General features: G+C 41.7%; 1 protein-coding gene across 4 annotated transcripts in view; it reads right to left on the bottom strand.

Annotated features, from left to right (window-relative positions):
- LOC109889690 (PHD finger protein 21A-like) overlaps positions 1-24,276 on the bottom strand; it is a 111,089-nt gene that overhangs the window by 81,288 nt on the left and 5,525 nt on the right. For 2 of the 4 annotated variants that reach the window (XM_031823214.1, XM_020481304.2), the window contains 4 exons: positions 19,844-19,896; positions 14,150-14,248; positions 9,713-9,745; positions 463-528 (listed from right to left, as the gene is read on the bottom strand). In XM_031823214.1, coding sequence (XP_031679074.1) covers positions 463-528; positions 9,713-9,745; positions 14,150-14,248; positions 19,844-19,885 — 240 coding nt within the window. In that variant the 5' untranslated portion in view covers positions 19,886-19,896. Of the gene's footprint in view, positions 1-462; positions 529-9,712; positions 9,746-11,865; positions 11,914-14,149; positions 14,250-19,843; positions 19,897-24,276 lie in introns of those variants that run through there. The other 2 variants (XM_031823216.1, XM_031823215.1) reach the window with 2 other exon arrangements.

Raw genomic sequence — 24,276 nt, forward strand, 5'->3', positions numbered from 1 at the left:
CAGGAAAACAAGTCGATGTGGAAGTCACACTAGGTGAGCCTCACAGTGGGCAGAATACTGCTAACAGAGACAGAGTACATTGGGAAGAGAACACACATTCCAAATAATAATGTGCTTTCATTTCTGCCTCAGAGCATCCATCACAAGACATTAGCTGTGTAAACAGTATGTTTGTGTGCGTGTCTATTCCGTGTTCACTTGCCCATGCACACAGCTCTGCACAGAGGGAGTGACAAATCACTCATTGGGATTTATAAAGCCTTAAACTAAATAAACATACATGATTAATTTGTGCGTATCTTCGAATATGATGTTTAAAGAAACAAATTAGTCTGTCTAAAAGGACCAACTGGTTACACATTTTAATTTGTAAAAATCATGTGTTTCAAACGCATATCAATATTGGTGTGTAGGGCAACCTGGGACAGCCTTGTGTTGTGTCAGCATCATCTCCTGAAATACCTGCTTCTCGCTAAGCGCTGTGATCTTAGCCTGAAGTTCGTGGAGCTGCTTCTTCAGATCAGCATTCTGCAAAGGAAGGCAAAGCTCTTTTTAGGGCACTTTCATACCAAGTTCCAAAACTGTACATCCAGGCTCACTTGAAAAGGCAGTTTGGTTCATTTCAACCAAAACTACTTTATTTCAAATTGGAATATTTATGTCTCCACACTGATGTTTCACATGCACACACATCTACAAATGAACAGAAATCAGTACAAACATTTATTTAATCAAACTATCCAAATGTCAAAACACCATTTGGAGCTAGTCACAATTTTGTGGAAACATTTCAAATCAAATCTAATTTTATTGGTCGCATACACATTTACCAGATGCTATTGCCGGTGTGGGAATAAATACACATATATATATATATATATATATAACACACACATACAGTACCAGTCAAGTTTGGACACCCATTTTCTACATTGAGAATAATAGTAAAGACATCAAAACTATGAAATAATACATTTGGCATCATGTGATTACCAAAAAAAAGTGTTAACAAATGAAAATATATTTTATATTGGAGATTCTTCAAAGTAGCCACCCTTTGCCTTGACAGCTTTGCACACTCTTGGCATTCTCTCAACCAGCTTTTTATTTATTTCACCTTTATTTAACCAGGTAGGCAAGTTGAGAACAAGTTCTCATTTACAATTGCGACCTGGCCAAGATAAAGCAAAGCAGTTTGACACCTACAACAACAGAGTTACACATGGAGTAAAACAAACATACAGTCAATAATACAGTATAAACAAGTCTATATATGATGTGAGCAAATGAGGTGAGATAAGGGAGGTAAAGGCAAAAAAAAAAGGCCATGGTGGCAAAGTAAATACAATATAGCAAGTAAAACACTGGAATGGTAGATTTGCAGTGGAAGAATGTGCAAAGTAGAAATAAAAATAATGGGGTGCAAATGAGCAAAATAAATAAATACAGTAGGGAAAGAGGTAGTTGTTTGGGCTAAATTATAGGTGGGCTATGTACAGGTGCAGTAATCTGTGAGCTGCTCTGACAGTTGGTGCTTCATGAGGTAGTCACCTGGAATGCATTTCAATTAACAGGTGTGCCTGGTTAAAAGTTCATTTGTGGAATGTCTTTCCTTCTTAATGCGTTTGAGCCTATCAGCTATGTTATGAAAAGGTATGGTTGGTACACAAAATATAGTCCTATTTGGTAAAAGACCAAGTCCATATTATGGCAAGAACAGCTGAAATAATCAGAGCGAAATAACAGTCCACCATTACTTTAAGCCATGAAGGTCAGTCAATGTGTAAAATTAAGAACATCAAAAATATGCAGTCGCAAAAACCATCAAGCGCTATGATGAAACTGCCTCTCATGAGGACCACCACAGAAAAGAGCCATAGTTACCGCTGATACAGAGGATAAGTTCATTAGTTAATTGCACCTCAGATTGCAGCCCAAATAAATTCTTCACAGAGTTCAGGTAACAGACACGTCTCAACATCAACTGTTCAGATGAGACTGACTACAGGAATCAGGCCTTCATGGTCAAATTGCTGCAAAGAAACCACTATTAAAGGACACCAATAAGAACAGACTTGCATGGGCCAAGAAACACCAGAAATGGACATTAGACCGGTAGAAATCTGTCCCTTTGTCTGATGACCCAACACACCTCCAGGCTGTGTAAGGGCTATTTGAACAAGGAGTAGAGTGATGGAGTGCTGCATCAGATTACCTGGCCTCCACAATCACACGACCTCAACCCAACAGATGGTTTGGGATGAGTTGGACCGCAGAGTGAAAGAAAAGGGAATATCTAGTCATTATTGTAGAACTGAATGCATTCAACTGGAAAGCAGCCAACAAGTGCTCAGCATGTGTGAACTCCTTCAAGAATGTTGGAAAGGCATTCCTCATGAAGCTGGTGGAGAGAATGCCAAGCGTGTGTAAAGCTGTCATCAAGGCAAAGGGTGACTACTTTGAAGAATCTCAAATATATTTTGATTTGTTTAACACTTTTTTGGTTACTACATGATTCCATGTGTGTTATTTCATAGTTATGTCTTCACTAATATTCTACTGTATATACAGTGCATTCAGGAAAGTATTCAGACCCCTTCACTTTTTCAACATTGTTACGTTACAGCCTTATTCTAAAATTGATAAAATTGTTTTTACTCATCAATCTACTCACAATAGCCCATAATGACAAAGTAAAAACAGTTTGTTTGTGCAAATGTATACAAAAATACAAACTGAAATATGACATTTATATAAGTATTCAGACCCTTTATGCACTGCTTTGTTGTAGAACCTTTGTCAGCGATTACAGCCTCAAATCTTCTTGGGTATGACACTACAAGCTTGGCACACCTGTATTTGGGGAGTTTCTCCCAAACACAGCAGATCATGGTAGACTGAAGATTGGGTAGGACAAATATTCCATTCAAAATTCAATGCTAAGGCAAGGGGAACAGCAACACTTATTTATAAGAAAGTACTGCTGACAGTCTCAGATCCACAGAGGGTTATTTCTTTCACACCTCTGTTTAAATTGTAAATGTTTATGCTCCCAATTGGGATAATGTTGATTGCATTAACCAACTTGTTTCTTTGCTGCCCAATCTCAACCCGCACTATTAGATTTTTGGAGGCGACTTGAATTGTGTAATCAACCCAGTCTTGGACCACTCAAACCCTAGATCATCATCTCCCTCAAAATGTCCAGCGCTATGTCTGCATTTATAAGCTAGGCAGGATTTGTAGATCCATGGGAGATTACCTTTTCCTAGTAACAAAGAATTCTCTTTTGTTTCACATGTGCACCACTCCTATTCTAGAATAGACTACTTCTTCGTAGAGAAAGCTCTTCTCCCCTCTGTGAAGTAGAATACTCTGCCATTGTTATTAGTGACCATGCTACTCTGTCGCTCGACCTCTCATTCTCATTGAACTATACAGACCCCCACATGGAGACTTAACCTACTTTCAAACAATTTATTCTGCACCATTCTATCAAATGCAATTGCTGTCTTTATTGAAACAAATAAAACCGATCTCTCGATCTACACTTTGGGACACACTTAAAGTTGTTCTTAGAAGCAAAATAATTTCCTATTCCTCTCTTCTCAATAAACGGAAAATAAAAACAGCTGATCAATGCAATTCTGGAATTAGACCAACAATATTCCGCCTCTCCATCACCAGAACTTTACATAGGCTGAGTCTTCAAACTCAGTACAATTTACTATCCACAGATAAGGCTGAGCTGCAGCTACTTGTTCTGTTTAAGAATATAGAGAAAAGGCTGGTCGACTTCTAGCTCATCAACTCAAGTGCAAATCTGCCTCACAGCTGATCCCTCAAATTCACAACACCTCAGGTGTCTTAAGTAGTCCTTCTGAAATCAATACTACTAGCAAATGTTTATTATGATCTATACACATCAGAAGGACCTGAAGACAATTCAATTATGAATGACTGACAATTTGGAAACTCCTACCCTTAATACAGAGAAGAGAGGGAATGGATCTAGCTTTGCAGTTAGAGGAGATTATTAATTCAATAATAGCAATGCAAAGTGGAAAATCGCTAACCCAGATGGCTACCCAATTGAATTCTACAATGTTTGATGCCAAACTCCACCACCACCTGCTTGAAATGTTTGAAACCGATACAGACTGATCTCACTTTTAAATGCAAAAGTATTAGCGAAATTGTTTGCCTCTCGATTAGAATCCACTATGACAGACATAACAGATCAGACAGGGTTTATTAAGGGTTGACACTCCTTTTCTAACATTCGATGTCTGCCTAATGTCATACTCTCCTGCATCTTCGGACGTTCCTGAAGTAGTTCTCTTTAGATGCGGAGAAGGCATTTGACAGGGTAGAATGGGAATATTTATTCTCTGTAATGGGAAAATTTTGCATTGGTGCGAACTTAATTTCCTGGGTCGGACGGTTGTACTCATTACCCAAGGCATCAGTACTTAGAAAAAAAACTTTGTTCACAGTATTTCCCATTATCAAGGGCAACATGCCGTGGATATCCAATGTCCCCTCTGTTATTTGCCCTGGCGATAGAACCCCTTTTCCATCATGCTAAAGGCCACACCCTCAATACGTGGTATCTACAGATGGGGACTGGAACACAAAGTTTCCTTGTATGCAGAATACTTGCTTTTATATATATATATATATATATAAATAAGACTGCGCGTAACCAGGAACTGGCATTCTGCCAGACCAGTGACTCATTCCCCTCCCATCCGGCCGGCCCCACATCACACTAGAGGCTTCATTCCATGTTCTACTGACTGTTGACATCTAGTGGAAGGCGTAGGAAGTGCGAACAGATCTATATCTTATTGGGATGTGAATAGGCGATGAGTTGAAAATCAACCAGACCCAGACTTTGAAGTGTACCTATGATAACAATTACAGACCTCTACATGCTTTGTAAGTAGGAAAATCTGCAAAATCGTCAGTGTATCAAATACTTGTTCTCCCCACTGTATATCAACCAATTGCCTGTAGTACTCACGCTTTAAACTCTCGACCATTGTTACTCTTACTTCCAGGATGGCTACAAGGCCCACCCCACCGTCCCTTCGGCATATCAGATCATGACTTCCATTCTGATCCTTCCTATAGGCAGATACTCAAACAGGAAGTACCCATGCTGGGGTCTATTCAACAATGGTCTGACCAATCAGAATCCATGCTTCAAGATTGTTTTGATCATGTGGACTGGGATATGTTCTGGCTTGCCTCAGAGAATAACATTGATGTATACACTGACCGAGTTCATAAGGAAGTGTATAGGTGATGTTGTTCCCACTGACGATTTAAAACCTACCCAAACCAAAAATCGTGGATAGATGGCACTATTCGCAAAACTGAAAGCTCGAACCACCACATTTAACCACAGCCAGGTGACTGGGAATATGGTCGAATACAAACAGTCCAGTTATGCTCTCCATAAAAACATAAAATCAAACAGGAAAAACGTCAGTACAGAGAGTTGGAGTCGCAATTCAGTATGTAGCAAGGACTCCAGACAATTATGGATTACGAGGGGAAAACCAGCCATGTCGCGGAGACTGACGTCTTGCTCCCGGACAAGCTAAAACACCTTTGCTCGCTTTGAGGACCATCGACGCGGCCTGCTCCCAAAGGACTGGGGGCTTTCCTCCTCCGTGGCTGATGGGCGTAACACATTTTAGAGTGTTAACCCTCGCAAGACTGCCGGGCCCAGATGGCATACCTAGCCACGTCATGCGCAGACCGGCTGGCTGGAATGTTTACGGACATATTCAATCTCTCCCTATCCCAGTCTGCTGTCCCCACCATTGGTTACCTGCACTTTCTTGGGTACAGAAACAAACTAAATGACTATCGCCCAATAACTCACTTCCGTCATCATGAAGTGCTTTGTGAGGCTAGGTAAGGATCATCTTCACCTTACCTTTTTAGACCCACTGCAATTTGCATTCCGCCCCAATCAATCCACAGATGAAGCAATCACAATTGCACTGCACTCTGCCCTATCCCATCTAGAAAAGAGCAATACCTTTGTAAAAATGATGTTCATTGACTACAGCTCCAAGCTCATCATTAAGCTCGGGCCCTGGGTCTGAATCCAGCTCTATGCAACTGGATCCTGGACTTCCTGACGGGTGGTGAAGGTAGGAAACAACACCTCCACTACGCTGATCCTCTTCACAGTGGCCCAACAAAGGTGCATGCTCAGCCCCCTCGTGTACTCCCTGTTCACCCGTGACTGCATGGCCATGCACACCTCCAACTCAACCATCAAGTTTGACGACACGCCTCCCGAGTGGCGCAGTGGTCTAAGGCACTGCATCGCAGTGCTAGCTGCGCCACTGGAGATTCAGGGTTCGAGTCCAGGCTCTGTCACAACCGGCCGCGACCAGGAGACCCATGGGGATGTGCACAATTTGGCCCAGCGTCGTCTGGGTTAGGGGAGGGTTTGTCCGGCAGGGATGTTCTTGTCCCATAGCGCACTAGCGACTCCTGTGGCGGGCCAGGCTCAGTGCATGCTGACACGGTCGCCAGGTGTACAGTGTTTCCTCCGATACATTGGTGCGGCTGGCTTACGGGGTTAAGTGGGCATTGTGTCAAGAAGCAGTGCGGCTTGGTGGGTTGTGTTTCGGAGGAAGCACGGCTCTCGACCTTCGCCTCTCCCGAGTCCATACGGGAGTTGCAACGATGAGATGAACTACCAATTGGATACCATGAAAAAGTGGTAAAAAAAAATCAATCAACTTTTGCAGACAACAGTAGTAGGCCTGATTTACTAATAATGACGAGACAGCCTAAAGGGAGGAGGTGAGGGCCCTTGCAGAGTGGTGCCAGGAAAATAACTTCTCCCTCAACATCAAGACGAAGAAGCTGATTGTGGACTCCAGGAGACAGCAGCGGGCGCACGCCCCGATCCACAGCGACGCGGCCACAGTGGAGAAGGTGGAAATCTTCAAGTCTTCAGTGTACACACAGGTAGTCTTGTGAGGAATGCTCAACCGTGCCTCCTCAACCTCCGCAGGTTGAAGAAATTTGGCTTGGCCCCTAAGACCCTCACAAACTTTGACAGATGCACCATTGGGAGCATCCGGTCAGGCTGTATCACCCCTTTTGTATGGCAACTGCACCGTCCGAAACCGCAGGGCTATCCAGAGGGTGGGGCAGTCTGCCCAACGCATCCCTGGGGGCACACTGCCTGCCTTCCAGGATATTTACATCACCCAATGTCACAGGAAGGTCAAAAATATTAATCAAGGACATTAACCACCCGAACCACGGCCTGTTCAACCCGCTATCATCCAGAAGGCGAGGTCAGTACAGGTGCATCAAAGCTGGGACCAAGAGTTTACAGTACTAGTGAAAAATGTGGACATTACTCATTCAAGGGTTTTTCTTTATTTGTACTATTTTCTACATTGTAGAATAATAGGGAAGACGTCAAAACTATGAAATAACACACATATATTTTATATTTGAGATTCTTCAAAGTAGCCACCCTTGCCTTGATGACCGCTTTGCACATCCTTGGTATTCTCTCAACCAACTTGATGAGGTCGTCACCTGGAATGTTTAAATTAACAGGTGTGCCTTGTTAAAGGTTCATTTGTGGAATTTCTTTCCTTGTCAATGCGTTTGAGCCAATCTGTTGTGTTGTGGCAAGGTAGTTTTTTGTTGTTGTAAAAGACCAAGTCCATATTAAGGCAAGAACAGCTCATAAGCAAAGAGAAAGGACAGTCTATTACTTTAAGACATGAATGTCTGTCAATTGGGAAAATTTCAAGAACTTTGAAAATTTCTTCAAGTTGAGTCACAAAAACCATCAAGCGCTATGAAACTGCCTCTCATGAGGACTGCCACAAGACACAGTTCTCTGCTGCAGAGGATAAGGTCATTTAGAGTTACCATCCTCAGAAATTGCAGCCCAAATAAATGCGTCGCAGAGCTCAAGCAAGACGCATCTCAACATCAACTGTTCAGACGAGACTGCGTGAATCAGGCCTTCATGGTCGAATTGCTGCAACTAAAGGACCACTACTAAAAGGACACCAAGAAGGCCAGCATCCCGGAGTCGCCTCTTCACTGTTGACGTTGAGACTGGTGTTTTACGGGTACTATTTAATGAAGCTGCCAGTTGAGGACTTGTGAGGTGTCTGTTTCTCAAACTAGACACTCTCTAATGTACTTGTCCTCTTGCTCAGTTGTGCACCAGGGCCTCCCACTCTTTCTATTCTGGTTAGAGCCAGTTTGCTCTGTTCTGTGAAGGTGGTAGTAGTACACGGCACTGTACGAGATCTTCAGTTTCTTGGCAATATCTCGCATGAAATAGTCTATTCTTGTTCTGAGAAATGAAGGCTGACGAGTTTCAGAAGAAAGTTTTGTTTCTGGCCATGTTGAGCCTGTAATCAAACCCACAAATGCTGATGCTCCAGATACTCAACTAGTCTAAAGAAGGCTTGTTTTATTGCTTCTTTAACTTCTTATGGCTAGGGGTGGCTAACTTTTATACATTAAAAAGCATTCTGAATTTTTGTTCTAGATTCCATCTCACAGTTGAAGTGTACCTATGATAAAAAATTACAGACCTCTACATGCTTTGTAAGTAGGAAAACCTGCCAAATCGTCAGTGTATCAAATACTTGTTCTCCCCACTGTAAATGCTACCTGAATTTTCTTAGATATACTTTGTATATGCGGTTTCCAGTTTGCACAAAGTCCAGTTTAGTTCCTTGAGGGCCGTCGTGGTATCAGCTTGTGGAAGAATATACACGGCTGTGGCGATAAACAAAGACAATTCTTTGGGAGCTAATGTGATCGGCATTTGATTGTGAGGTACTCTAGGTCAGGTGAACAAAGGGGCTTGTGTTCCTGTATCTTACCACAATCACACCATGCATAGTTAACCTTTTGTGGGTTCCAAATATCTCTAACGGTCACCCCAGCATGAGTCGTTTTATGCACGTGATGTCAGAATGCACTCACTATTCCAAAATGTGACTGTTACGCAACAGGACAGTTAACACACGCTGCCTGCTTGTGATCTATAGACTATTTTTCAACTTGTCAATTTCAAATTATTTTCCAACAAGTTGTATTTTCTAACAAAAATTTGAATGGAGAGGTGTTCCGCTTCCTCATTAACTCACAAAGAAGTAGCCCATTTAAGCTGCTGTACGGATGAGGACAGTATATCCGGAGAGAGCCATGATTACATGAAACAGAGTATGTTAGAGTCCCTGATGTCTCTCTGGAAGGAGCTCCTCGCCCTGAGCTTGTCTACTTTATTTTCCATGGACTGAACATTAACAAGTAATACACTTGGAAGCGGTGGATGGTGTGCACGCCTTGAGTCAGACGACAAGTCCATTCCGAATACCTCTTCTCTACCGGTGGCGTCTTGGAGCAGCCTCGGGGATAAGTTAAATTGCCTTGGGGATACCAATTCGGATCCAATTCGGGAAAGTCGTATTCCTGGTCGGACCGCTGGTGAGTTACCGCCGCTCTGATATCCAAAAGTTATTTCCGGCTGTATGTAATAATGCAAAAAACGTTCTGGGCAAATAATGTAAGAAATAACTACTAAATAAATTCTGCAAAGTTGCTTAGGAGGTAGAAACAGAGCTGCAATTCCTATCGGCACCATCAGTCTACTGAAAACAAACCAATTATTAACTGAAATTGTATTTACCTGTGGGTCCTGTTTCATCTGGGTGACCAGTTTCTGTAGAAGAAAGAGATACATGTGGGTAGGATAACAAATGCATTCAGGGACATTCCGTAAGACTACTACAGCCTGTGGACAGTGAAACCTATAGGCAAAAACATTCAACTGTGTCCCATACCCAAATTGTGACATTGGCCATCATTCAGTCTGAACAAACATAAAATTGAATAACACATACAACACTTTGTATTTTCATCATTATAGTAATTTGAATATTTGATTAGGTTATGACTTTATAAAATACTGAAATGTGACTTTTTACATGTAAATTACATACTCATACATTTTACATACAGTATTTACATTCAACTTTATAAAGACATACTATAGGCCTACAGTAGGCAGAGTTAAAAATTGCCTACTCATCCTGAAGATAACTAAAACAAATTGATAAATGAGTGTGTAATCGTCAACAAAGTATAAAAATAACCCTAACACGCTAAAGAACCACATACCTTCATTAACTGGGTGCTAAACATCTGGTTCCTATTGCTATGGAGGTGACATGGGACATGACTAGGCAGAGGACTTACTAAGCTGGCCTTTCAAAGCGCTGATGCCAGGTCTACTCTATGTGGCTGACCACTCCTCTGGGAGAGTCCTGTTCAATGTGCTGGGAGTGTGGTTATGGGACATTAGGGACTGAGCTCAATTGAAGATACTGGCCTGACCCCACTGGTGCTCAACAGCAAGGAGGCTGAAGACCTGGCCTGCGTAGTGAATAGGGTGTCATTTGGGATGCATCCATTATCTAGCACACTCATGCTTACTCACTAACAAACATGTAATGAAAATGGATGCTTGAAGTTGCCACAAATAGTTCATTTGGAAAGGATTCAGACTATTTCCACATTTTATTACGTTACAGCCTTATTATGAAATTGATTAAATTGTTTCTTTTTTCCCCCTCTATCTTGGTGGTTCATCATTCTTAAATGGAATAAGTTTGGGAGGCCACTGTGTTCTTAGGAACCTTCAACGCTGCAGAAATGTTTTGGTACCCTTCCCCAGATCTGTGTCTTGACACAATCCTGTCTTGGAGCTCTACAGACAATTCTGTCGACCTCATGGCTTGGTTTTTGCTCTGACATGCACTGTCAACTGTGGGGCGTTATATAGACAGCTGTGTGCCTTTCCAAATCATGTCCAATCAACTGAATTTACCACAGGTGGCCTCCAATCAAGTTGTAGAAACAGCAACGATGATCATTGGAAATATGATGCACATGAGCTCAATTTCAAATATCATAGCAAAGGGTCTGAATACTTATGTAAATAAGATATGTTATTTTTAATACATTTGCTAAAAATGCAAAAAAAATCTCACTTTGTCATTATGGGGTATTGTGGATTTTATTAAATACATTTTTGAATAAGGCTGTTACGTAACAAAATCGGGAAAAAGTAAAGGAGTCTTTACTTTACAAATGCACTGTAAATGGAAGTTAAGATTCGCCGCTAATTCTAATATGTACCTAGTTGTGCATTGACGTCAAATCGGAGTAAAAATTCTACTTAAGTGGAAGTATGGATTCACCCCATAATGCAATGGTCTTCAGTGGATCTTCTCAAACATACATTGACTTGGTGACTGGGTTCATCAGAAGCGCATAGGTTACGTTGTTCCTACTGTGATGAAAACGTATCCATTTCAGAAACCAGGGAGACATGGCAGCATTCTCGCAAAACAGAAAATGCAAACTACCGTAAGGTGCCTGAGAACATTGACTATTACAAACAGACCAACTACGACCACCGAAAGGCAATCGGAGGCAAAAAGTCAGTACAGAGAAAGTGGAGTCACAATTCAACAGCTCAGACGAGACGCATGTGTCAGAGACTCCAGACAACCCTTGATTATAACGGGAAAGCCAGCCACTGCGCCTCACTTCTAGACAAGCTAAACACCTGTTTTGAGGAAAACAACACAGAGCCACCGATGTGGACCCCCACCGCTCACAAGGACTGTGTATTCCTGATCTCCCTAGCCGAAGCAAGTAAGACATTTAAACAAGTTAACCCTAGCAAGGCTGCCGGCCCAGACTGCATCCAAAGCAGTGTCCTCAGGGCATGCCCAGACCAGCTGGCTGGAGTTATGGACAAATTAAATTTCTCACTATCCCAGTAGATGGTCCCCACTTGCTTCAAGACGTCCACCATCATTCCTGTAACCAAGAAAGCAAAGTTAACCGAACTAAATGACTTCGCCCCATAGCACTCCTGTAATCACGAAGTGCTTTGAGAGAATAATTAAGGATCATATCACCTCCATCTTACCTGACACCATAGACCCACTACAATTTGCATACAGCCCCAACAGATACACAGACGCAATTGCCATTGCATTGCACACTGCCCTTTTCCACCTAGACAAGACATATGTAAGATTTGCTGTTCATTGCTGTTCAAGAATTGCTGTTCCACCTAGACAATACCTATGTAAGAATTGCTGTTCATTGACGACAGCTCAAACTTCAGCACCATAGTGCCTCCAAGCTCATTACTCAGGGCCCCGGGTCTGAACCCCTCCCTGTGCAACTGGGTCCTGGACTTCCTGACAGGCCAACCCCAGTTGGTGAAGGTAGACAATACCATCGCCAAGCTGATCCTCACACAGGGGTGAGTGCCCTTCTGTAATCCCTGTTCACTTATGACTGAGCACGTCTCCAACTCAATCATCAAGTTTGCTGACGCCGCAACAGTGGTAGGCCTGATTAAAAACAATGACGAGACAGCCTACAGGTTTCTCGTCGGTTTCTCAAATGACTGCCTCGCCTGGATCACTAACTACTTCTCATATAGAGTGCAGTGTGTCAAATCGGAGGGCCTGTTGTCCGGACCTCTGAAAGTCTCTATTGGGTGCCACAGGGTTAAATGCAGTTGTAAATGAGAACTTGTTCTCAACTGGCCTACCTGGTTAAATAAAAGGTGAAATAAAAAATAAATTAAATCACTTAAAAAAACAGGGATGAGGTGAGTGCCTTGGCAGAGTGGTGCCAGGAAAATAACCTCAGCATCAACAAAACAAAGGAGCTGATCGTGGACTACAGGACACAGCAGAGAGAGCACGCCCCCATCCACATCAACGGGCCGCAGTGAAGAGGGTAAAACACTTCAAATTCCTCTGCGTGCACGTCACTGAAGACCTGAAATTCATACCAACAGCGTGGTGAAGAGGGCGCAACAGCGCCTCTAACCTAAGGAGGCCGAAGAAATTTGGCTTGGCCCATAATACTCTCACAAACTTCTAAAGATACACCATAATGTAGCTGTTCTTGTCTATTGATGTTCTGTATTGTGTCATGTTTCATGTGGACCCCAGGAAGAGTAGCTGCTGCTTTTGCAACAGCTAATTGGGATCCTAATAAAATACCAAAATAATTGAGCATCCTGTCAGGCTGTATCACCACCTGGTACAGCAATTGTACGGTCCGCAACTGCAGGGTTCTCCAGGGGGTGGTGCCGTCAGCCCAACGCATCATCGGGGGCACACTGCCTGCCTTCCAGGACATCTACAGCACCCGGTGTCACAGGAAGGTCAAGAAGCTCATCAAGGACTGTTCCCCCACTATCATCTACAAGGCGAAGACATTACATAAACAGCTTCTATCCCTAGGCCATCAGACAATTAAACAGCCAAAACTAGACGGCCTCCTCCCAGTAAATCAAATTAAATGTATTTATATAACCCTTCGTACATCAGCTGATATCTCAAAGTGCTGTACAGAAACCCAGCCTAAAACCCCAAACAGCAAGCAATGCAGGTGTAGAAGCACGGTGGCTAGGAAAAACTCCCTAGAAAGACCAAAACCTAGGAAGAAACCTAGAGAGGAACCAGGCTATGTGGGGTGGTCAGTCCTCTTCTGGCTGTGCCGGGTGGAGATTATAACAGAACATGGCCAAGATGTTCAAATGTTCATAAATGACCAGCATGGTCAAATAATAATAATCACAGGCAGAACAGTTGAAACTGGAGCAGCAGCACAGCCAGGTGGACTGGGGACCCAACTCTGTCCCTTAGTCACTGTCACTAGCAAGCTACTCAGGGACGGTTGCCCTACGTACATAGTCATTGAACACTGGTCACTTTAATAATGATTACATACTATTTACATATCTACTGCTGTACAAGATTTAACACTTAAAAAATTTTCATTATTGTGTGCTTGTTGGACATTTACTGCATTGATTGATAGGAACATACACATTTCTCTGCACCCGCCATACCATCTGCTAAACTGTGTATTACATTTTTACTTTATTTGACTCTTAATAATAGCGGTGATTCAACTTGACAGTTAGCCCAGTTGATTCAAGTACTATGTCATCATTTGCAGGCCTAACAAAGAGCCTGAACACTGAGCTGATGAACAAGAGAACACCTATTTTTCCCCCTCCTACCTGATGGACTTGTATTTCCACTTTCAAGGCCTCCTGTAATGTTTGTAATTCCATCATTGAGCCAGTCAGTGTGCCAGTCAGTCCGGGGGAACGTTCAGCCTGTGTACAGAGGCAGAAGGAGAATGGTAAAAACATCAGACAACAACACCTTTAATTCTCACAGTTGAATCAGTGGTTTCAAGCTTGCAGTCATCGCAACCAGAGAAGATTCTTCATTTCCAAAGCTTTGTCACACAATCCATGATGGAAACCATTTTAAATGTCAATATGCGGAGTTCAAACAATTACACTGTCCCCATCCGATTCGTAACGAAATACTCTGGAGGTGATAATCATGGCTTGGGTTTAATAGTCTATTCTGCATGTTAAAGAATCATGTCCATTGAATACAGTACATTACATAAGTCCTGAAGAGAATACAGTGCATTCGGAAAGTATTCAGACCACTTCCCTTTTTCCACGTTGTTACATTACAGCCTTATTATCAAATTAATTATTTTTTTCCTCAATCAACAGACATAATCCCATAATGACAAAGAAAAAACGTGTTTCAAATTTTTGTAAATGTATTAAAAATGTTTTTAAAAAGAGACCTTATTTACGTACCTATTCAGACCCTTTGCTATGAGACTCGAAATTGAGGTCAGGTGCATCCTGTTTCCAATGATCATTGTTGAGATGTTTCTACAACTCGATTGGCGTCCACCTGGGTAAATTCAATTAATTGGACATGATTTGAAAAGACACACACCTGATTATATAAAGGTCCCACAATTGACAGTGCATGTCAGAGCAAAAACCAAGCCATGAGGTTGAAGGAATTGTCCATAGAGCTCTGAGACAGGATTGTGTCGAGGCACAGATCTGGGTAAGGGTACCCAAACATCTCTGCAGTAATGAAGGTTCCCAAGAACACAGTGGCCACCATTCTTAAATGGAAGAAGTTTTGAACCATCAAGACTAGTCCTAGAGCTGGCCACCTGGCCAAACTGAGCTATCTGGGGAGAAGGGCCTTGGACAGGGAGGTGACTAAGAACCCGATGGCCACTTTCACAGAGCTCCAGAGTTCCTCTGTGGAGATGGGAGAACCTTCCAGAAGGACAACGATCTCTGCAGCACTCCACCAATCAGGCCTTTAAGGTAGAGCGGCCAGACTGAAGCCACTCCTCAGTAAAAGGCACGACATCCCGCTTGGAGTTTGCCAAAAGGCACCTAAAGGACTCTGACCATGAGAAACAAGAAAAAGGTTTTATGAAACCAAGATTGATCTCTTTGGCATGAATGCCAAGAGTCATGTCTAGAGAAAACCTGGCACCATACCTACGGTGAAGCATGGTGACATTATCATGCTGTGGGGATGTTCTTCAGCAGCAGGGATTGGAAGACTAGTCAAGATTGAGGCAAATATGAAAGGAGCAAAGTACAGTGTCATGACTCTCCTGGTCAAGGATTAAAGGCCTCAGATCAGCTTGGTAAATAGCTTATAACAACCAGACCCTCTTAACCACAGAAGAGGTTTTGACACCTTAACAATCGTCGTAAATTAGACAGGAGAGGAATCTCTTTGCTCCTCAGTATTGGGAAAGGAATGTCTTTGTTACAGAGACATTTTGCAGCCCAAAACTATAAAAACACCCAAAGAGTGAACTTTGGAACAATATTTATAAGATAGGAATGTTAAGAATGGTCCTTGGGGATCTAAAGAATGTTGTCATATTATTTATTACTTTGTGATGTTAATAAAAACTGTATTGACCAAATACTGTAACTTAGGAAGGAAAATCATTCTAGCTTTCAAGTTTCCATCCAATATGATGTTAATAGAATATGAAGAACGATGAAACTCAACCTTTTTGGGATAGGGGGCAGCATTTTCACTTTTGGATGAATAGCATGCCCAGAGTGAACTGCCTCCTACTCTGTCCCAGATGCTAATATATGCATATTATTATTGGATAGAAAACACTGAAGTTTCTAAAACTGTTTGAATGATGTCTGTGAGTATAACAGAACTCATATAGCAGGCGAAAACCTGAGAAAAATCCAACCAGGAAGTGGGATATCTGAGGTTTGTAGTTTTTCAAAGCTTGGCCTACCGAATGAATACAGTGTCTATGGGGTCAAGTTGCACTTCCTACGGCTTCCACTAGATGTCAACCGTCTTTAGAAACTGGTTTGAGGATTCTACAATAAAAGGAGGGGCATGAGACCTGTCATGAGACCTGTTTGAGTCAGTGGTCTGGCAGAGTGTCTCAGGCTCGTGACGCGCTCTCCCGGCAGTTAGCTCCTTCCAGTGCTTTTCTTCAGACATAGGAATTCTCCGGTTGGAAGCGTATTGATGTTTTATGTTAAAAGCATCTTAAAGATTGATTCCATACATCATTTGACTTGTTTCTATGACCTGTAACGGAACTTTGAGTTTTTGTCTGGACGAAGTGCTCGCGCCTCATAAAGATGGATTACTGTGCTGCACACACTAACAAGTGGCTATTTGGACATAAATTATGGACTTTATGGAACAAATCAGTCATTTATTGTCAAAGTGGGATTCCTGGGAGTGCATTCTGATGAAGATCATCAAATTTAAGTGAATATTTATAAATGTCATTTCTAACTTCTGTTGACTCAAAAATGGCAGATATTCCTCTGGCTGTTTTGGGTTCTGAGTGCCGTTCTCAGATTACGCTTTTCCCGTAAAAGTTTTTTTGAAATCTGACACAGCCGTTGCATTAAGGAGAAGTCTCTCTTTAATTATGTGAATAATAGTTCTCTTTTGTCAATGTTTATTATGAGTATATGGGATTTGATGTGGCTATCTGCAAAATCCCCGGATGTTTTGGAATCAAAACATTACTGAACGTAACACGCCAATGTAAACTGAGATTTTTGGATATAAATATGCACTTTATCGAACAAAACATACATGTATTGTGTAACAAGATGTCCTATGAGTGTCATCTGATGAAGATCAAAGGTATCTATATTTCTGCTTGTTGTGACTCCTATCTTTGGCTGGGAAAATGGCTGTGTTTTTTTGACTTGGCTCTGACCTAACATAATCACATGTTGTGCTTAGGCTGTAAAGCATTTTTGAAATCGGACACGATGGGTAGATTAACAAGATGTTTATCTTTCATTTGCTGTATTGGACTTGTTAACTTCTTATGGTATATAGGGGACGCTTGCGTCCCACTTGGCCAAAAGCCAGGGAAAATGCAGCGCGGCAAATTAAAATAAAATGATATAAAAATCTAACTCATTAAATCACACATGTAAGATACTAAATTAAACCTACACTCGTTGTGAATCCAGCCAACATGTCAGATTTTAAAAAGGCTTTTCGGCGAAAGCACAAGAAGCTATTATCTGATGATCGAAGCTTTTATCTGATTACTGTTTACAACAGTAAAGAAAGAGAGTAGCATATTTCAAACCTGCAGGCACTACACAAATAGCAGAATTAAAATATAAAACATGCCTTACCTTTGACGAGCTTCTTTTGTTGGCACTCCATTATGTCCCATAAACATCACAATTGGTCCTTTTGTTCGATTAATTCCGTCCATATATATTCAAAATGTAAATTTATTTGGTGCGTTTGATCCAGAAAAAAACTGCTTCCAAATTGCGCAACGTCACTGCAAAATATTTCAAAAGTTGCTGTCAACTTTGCCAAAACATTTCAAACTATTTTTGTAATACAACTTTAGGTATTTTTAAACGGTAATAATCGATCAAATTGAAGACGGGTCTATCTGTGTTCAATACAGGAAGACAACAAACCAAGCTACTTTAAGTCTTGCGCAACTCTCAACAGTGTTACGCAGTTCCTAGATGGCCGTACTTCATTGCACAAAGGAATAACCTCAACCAAATTCAAAAGACTGGTGACATCCAGTGGAAGCGGTAGGAACTGAAAACAAGTTCCTAAGAAATATTGTTTCCCAATGAGAACTCACTGAACAGACAAAAATAAATCTGAATGGTTAGTACTCTGGGTTTTGTCTGCTACATAAGTTCCGTTATACTCACAGACGTGATTCAAACAGTTTAAGAAACTTCAGGGTTTTCTATCCAAATCTACTAATAATATGCATATCTTATATTCTTGACATGAGTAGCAGGAAGTTTAAATTGGGCACGCTATTTATCCAAAAGTGAAAATGCTGCCCCCTATACCTAAAGAAGTTAATGTGTGAAAATGACATTTCTAAAAAATATTTTTGAATTTCATGCACTGCCTTTTCAGCAGAATGTTGTCGAGAGGTTCCGCTAGCGGAACGTCTGCGCTAGAAAGGTTAAGATAGGAATATGCTTTTGGTTTTGACCTCTGGTGGACAACAAGAGCCTTACATCCATCGAGCCACTTCCCATAGAAGGATCGATTGGTTTCAGAGAGACGAAGGACAAAAACATCTACACGTAAATACATTACATTCCTTACCCCAAACAGGCAGTGGTTTGTGAGCAAAGTATTATTATTATTTATTTTGAGGGTAGTTTCCAAATGTATGATACATTTGACTCTCCATCTCTTATCTACCCCTCCCTCTCCATATGTGTAACAAGCCATCATAACTTTTTAGTCCACTAGGGACTTTTATATCATGTAAGTGTGTATGTGTATTCTGAGTTATTATTTAGTTAGTAAATAAATAATTAAATCAAATTGGTGTAGTACTGAATGATCCGAAAAGGCTGGGGTTCTTGTGGATTCAAGAGGTCTGCGACATTCAAAATGAGACCGATATGAGGTAATGATTAATAAGCGACTGTTGGCGATGAGAGTTTAGAGTTTAATTCAGGAGATGGTAACTTTTTTTGTTTTACTTTCCTGTGGTGCGGCAAAATTCACAATGAGTTAATTGTTACATGATTCATTTAAATTGAGTAACAAATAAACATAGTTGATTTGATAACAGTCATCATGTTAATGATGGCCACGACAACAGAGATCCTTGATGGAAACTTGCTCCAGAGTGCTCAGGACCTCAGACTGAGGCGAAGGTTCACCTTCCAACAGGACAACAACCCTAAGCGCACACAGCCAAGACAACACAGGAGTGGCTTCGAGACAAGTCTCTGAATATCCTTGAGGTGCCCAGCCAGAGCCCAGACTTGAACACGATCGAATATGTCTGGAAAGACCTGAAAATAGCTTTGCAGCGACGGCCCCATCCAACCTGAGAGAGCTTGAGAGGATCTGCAGAAAAGGGAGAAACTCCCCAAATACAGGTGTGGAAAGCTTGTAGCGTCATACCCAAGAAGACTCGAGGCTGTAATCGCTGCTGAAGGTGCTTCAACAAAGTACTGAGTAAAGGGTCTGAATACTTACGTAAACGTGATACTTTTTTTATACATTTGCAAAAATATCTAAAAACCTGTTTTTGGGGTATTGTGTTTGTAGATTGATGGGGGGGGGGGGGAATGGTAATCCATTTTAGAATAAGGCTGTAACATAACAAAATGTGGAAAAAGTCAAGGGTTCTGAATACTTTCCGAATGCATTGTACATCCTGGCAAAAAGAAGCAAGGTTATGAGTCAAACGGCCTGGGAAAAAAACAGCTATTCACTTTTTGTTTGAGTATTTTAGGATATTTATCAACATAGCCTTGGACGTACAAAAGGCTGAATGTTGTAACCTTGTGAATAGTAAAAATAGTGAAGGAATGTGACAATTAACTCCCACTTACCTTCACACCGTCTCTAGGTTGAATACCATCCAATTGAAGCATTAAAAGAGCCGCTGTACGCAAAACAGAAAACACAGTAACTGATCTTTGCGCCAATAGCAAATAAACCATTCACCTTTCAGTAACAAAACTAAAAATAAGTTGTTTCTATTAGGGCACACATCTTCAAAGGTTTCGGAACAGAAAACAAAAATTAGCCTTAAGTCCAAGAAGTCCCTCCCATGTTGCAGTCCATTTCCCTCCGTTTAGTACCTAATGAACATGCCCTGATAAAGAGGGTCGCCTATGGGCTTCTCAAAAGACCGTCCTCCGTCCCCTCTTCTCTGTGACCCGGAAACTGATAAGCGATCGAGAAGGAGCATGTACAGTGCCTTGCGAAAGTATTCAGCCCCCTTAAGTTAATACTTTGTAGCGCCACCTTTTGCTGCGATTACAGCTGTAAGTCGCTTGGGGTATGTCTATCAGTTTTGCACATCGAGAGACTGAAATTTTTTCCCATTCCTCCTTGTAAAACAGCTCGAGCTCAGTGAGGTTGGATGGAGAGCATTTATGAACAGCAGTTTTCAGTTCTTTCCACAGATTCTCGATTGGATTCAGGTCTGGACTTTGACTTGGCCATTCTAACACCTGGATATGTTTATTTTTTAACCATTCCATTGTAGATTTTGCTTTATGTTTTGGATCATTGTCTTGTTGGAAGACAAATCTCCGTCTCAGGTCTTTTGCAGACTCCATCAGGTTCTCTTCCAGAATGGTCCTGTATTTGGCTCCATCCATTTTAACCATCTTCCCTGTCCCTGCTGAAGAAAAGCAGGCCCAAACCATGATGCTGCCACCACCATGTTTGACAGTGGGGATGGTGTGTTCAGGGTGATGAGCTGTGTTGCTTTTACGTCAAACATAACGTTTTGCATTGTTGCCAAAAAGTTCAATTTTGGTTTCATCTGACCAGAGCACCTTCTTCCACATGTTTGGTGTGTCTCCCAGGTGGCTTGTGGCAAACTTTAAACAACACTTTTTATGGATATCTTTAAGAAATGGCTTTCTTCTTGCCACTCTTCCATAAAGGCCAGATTTGTGCAATATACGACTGATTGTTGTCCTATGGACAGTCTCCCACCTCAGCTGTAGATCCCTGCAGTTCATCCAGAGTGATCATGGGCCTCTTGGCTGCATCTCTGATCAGTCTTCTCCTTGTATGAGCTGAAAGTTTAGAGGGACGGCCAGGTCTTGGTAGATTTGCAGTGGTCTGATACTTCCATTTCAATATTATCGCTTGCACAGTGCTCCTTGGGATGTTTAAAGCTTGGGAAATCTTTTTGTATCCAAATCCGGCTTTAAACTTCTTCACAACAGTATCTCGGACCTGCCTGGTGTGTTCCTTGTTCTTCATGATGCTCTCTGCGCTTTTAACGGACCTCTGAGACTATCACAGTGCAGGTGCATTTATACGGAGACTTGATTACACACAGGTGGATTGTATTTATCATCATTAGTCATTTAGGTCAACATTGGATCATTCAGAGATCCTCACTGAACTTCTGGAGAGAGTTTGCTGCACTGAAAGTAAAAGGGGCTGAATAATTTAGCACGCCCAATTTTTCAGTTTTTGATTTGTTAAAAAAGTTTGAAATATCCAATAAATGTCGTTCCACTTCATGATTGTGTCCCACTTGTTGTTGATTCTTCACAAAAAAATACAGTTTTATATCTTTATGTTTGAAGCCTGAAATGTGGCAAAAGGTCAAAGTTCAAGGGGGCCGAATACTTTCGCAAGGCACTGTAAATTCGTTAGAAGGCAAATGTAAGTGTCCTCCCCTCCTTGATCGCCACCTTTCATCAAGGATACTCACGTGTATCCTATCGTGGAAGAGTTTTGATATCTGCCACACCCCCTTGAGTCAGCTTTTGTTTTGTCAGAGGATAAAAACATACACACGTTTAAAAACAATATGCTATTTATTGTTTTAAATCGATAAAATGTCTTGCACAACTAACTTAAAAACAAATTATCACTTTACACTTTTATTTTGGGATCCACCCCTGTAAAACGTAATTTACCTAACGACGCGTGAAGGGAGAAGGACCGCCTCATTTCAAGCAAGCGCATTTCCATCCACGTTCACTTTCCTCGATTCAATAGGAGGCGCGAGAGGACGAAGGAGAGAGGATGCAGGAGGTGAGAAAATCTGATAAATGGCATATGACTTGTGTTCACTGCTACTCTGACCCTAATTCCAACTCACCTGACAGATCTAAAAGGGACTGCAATCAGGCTTGGGCGGTATCCAGATTGTCAGACATTCATAACGACCTTGTGCCATCCTGGGATTTTTGGTAATACCGGAAGATGCTGATTTCGGGAAGACGCTAACCAGCTAGATAACTACTAAGTTAGCATACCAAAAGTATGTGGACATCTGCTCGTCAAACATCTCATTCCAAAATCATGGGAATTACTATGGAGTTGTTCCCACCCTCCTTTGGTGCAATAACACCCTCCACTCATCTGGGAAGGTTCCAATGTTGGAACATTGCTGCGGGGACTTGCTTCCATTCAGCCACAAGAGCATTAGTGATGTCGGGCACTGATGTTGGGCGATAAGGCCTGGCTCACAGTCGCCGTTCCAATTCATCCCAAATGTGTTGGATGGGATGGTCAAGGCTCTATCCAGGCCAGTGAAGTTCTTCCACACCGATCTCATCAAACCATTTCTGTTGTGCACAGGAGCGTTGTCATGCTGAAACAGGAAAGGGCCTTCCCCAAAATGTTGCCACAAAGTTGGAAGCACAGAATCGTCTAGACTGTCATTGTATGCTTTAGCGTTAAGATTTCCCTTCATTGGAACTAAGGGGCATAGCCCAAACCATGAAAAACAGCCCAAGACTTTACAGGTAGCGTTTTCCTGGCCTCAGTCAAACCAAGATTTGTCCGTCGAACTGCCAGATGGTGAAGCGTGATTCATCACTCCAGTGAACGCATCTCCACTGCTCCAGAGTCCAATGGCGGCAAGCTTTACAACACTCCAGCGGTATTATGCATGGTGTTCTTAGGCTTGTGTGCAGCTGCTTGGCCATGGAAACGCATTTTATGAAGTTCCCGAAGAACAGTTCTTGTGATGACGTTTCCAGAGGCAATTTGGAACTCGGTAGTGAGTGTTGCAACCAAGGAAAATCTTTAAGCATTTCAACACTCGGCGGTACCGTTCTGCGAGCTTGTGTGTCCTACCACTTTGCGGCTGAGCCGTTGTTTCCCCTGGACGTTTCCACTTCACAATAACAGCACTTATAGTTGACCGGGGCAGCTCCAGCAGGGCATACATTTCACAAACGGACTTTTTGTAAAGGTGGCATCTTATGACGGTGCCAAGTTAAAAGTCACTGAGCTCTTCAGTAAGGCCATTCTACTGCCAATGTTTGTCTGTGGAGATTGCATGGCTGTGTGGCTGAAACAGGTGTGGCAGTGCGACAAAAACAACAGGTGTGGCTGTATTCAGCAACAGGTGTTGCTGAAAAAGCCAAATCCACTCATTTGAAGGAGTGAAAAAACACACTACCTATACAAAGTATCTAACTGGCAAATATTAAGTTGCGCATTCCATACTGTAATTAGAGTGCCTGGCGAATGCAGCACAACAGTCAGTGACTCACAAGGCTCCAGTCTCTCCTTGTTTGTGTACTTGTAAACAAACACCATGTTACTGGGGAATGCTGGTAAGTTTAATAATGAAAAATAATGTGAGGGATGAAATAATGAACGTGATCTGCTTTATCTCCTAACATATTGCACATGTTTAACTGCAGGTATTTACTTAAAGTAGCTACCAATAATAAAAACATCAAAGAAATAGTTATCAGAATTCTGTGTTAATGCAACCCGATACCGTTAACTGGGTTATTTGGAAATAGCCACAAGATGGTTTATTAATACCGTTGGAACTATTGCTTTGAAGTTTTTATTTGATAAACTTTGAATATATGTAGCTACTTTCTAAGTGAATACTTGCAGTCAACTTGTGCAATACATTAAGAGATAAAGCAGATTGTGTACTTCATTTCACCGGTCACATAGACAAAAAAGGTATAAAAATATCTTGCTGCTTTTTAGAAACGCAGATCTAAAATGTAACTCATTGTATTTTCTGCTTGGCTTCAGACTAATTTAAGCACTTCTCCACTCAGATGAAAAATGTTTGCTCGTCATTCATCAGTCAGACAGCACTCTGACTGACGTGTAGCTACTGTTCGCCAGTAAAATACAACATTACCTTCAAGCAAAACATTACAAAATGTAGCTGGCTTCATTCTTTCTATGATAAACAGAAATACGATGGCCATGCATCGTCTTTTTTATTGTAAGCTAATAGTTGCATGCCCCCGATCACTCTACTGAAGAAAAAAAAAGGTAAAAGTTCAATATAAAATGTAAGTGA

Source organism: Oncorhynchus kisutch, linkage group LG4 (genome assembly GCF_002021735.2).
Source record: "Oncorhynchus kisutch isolate 150728-3 linkage group LG4, Okis_V2, whole genome shotgun sequence".
Classification (NCBI taxonomy): domain Eukaryota; kingdom Metazoa; phylum Chordata; class Actinopteri; order Salmoniformes; family Salmonidae; genus Oncorhynchus; species Oncorhynchus kisutch.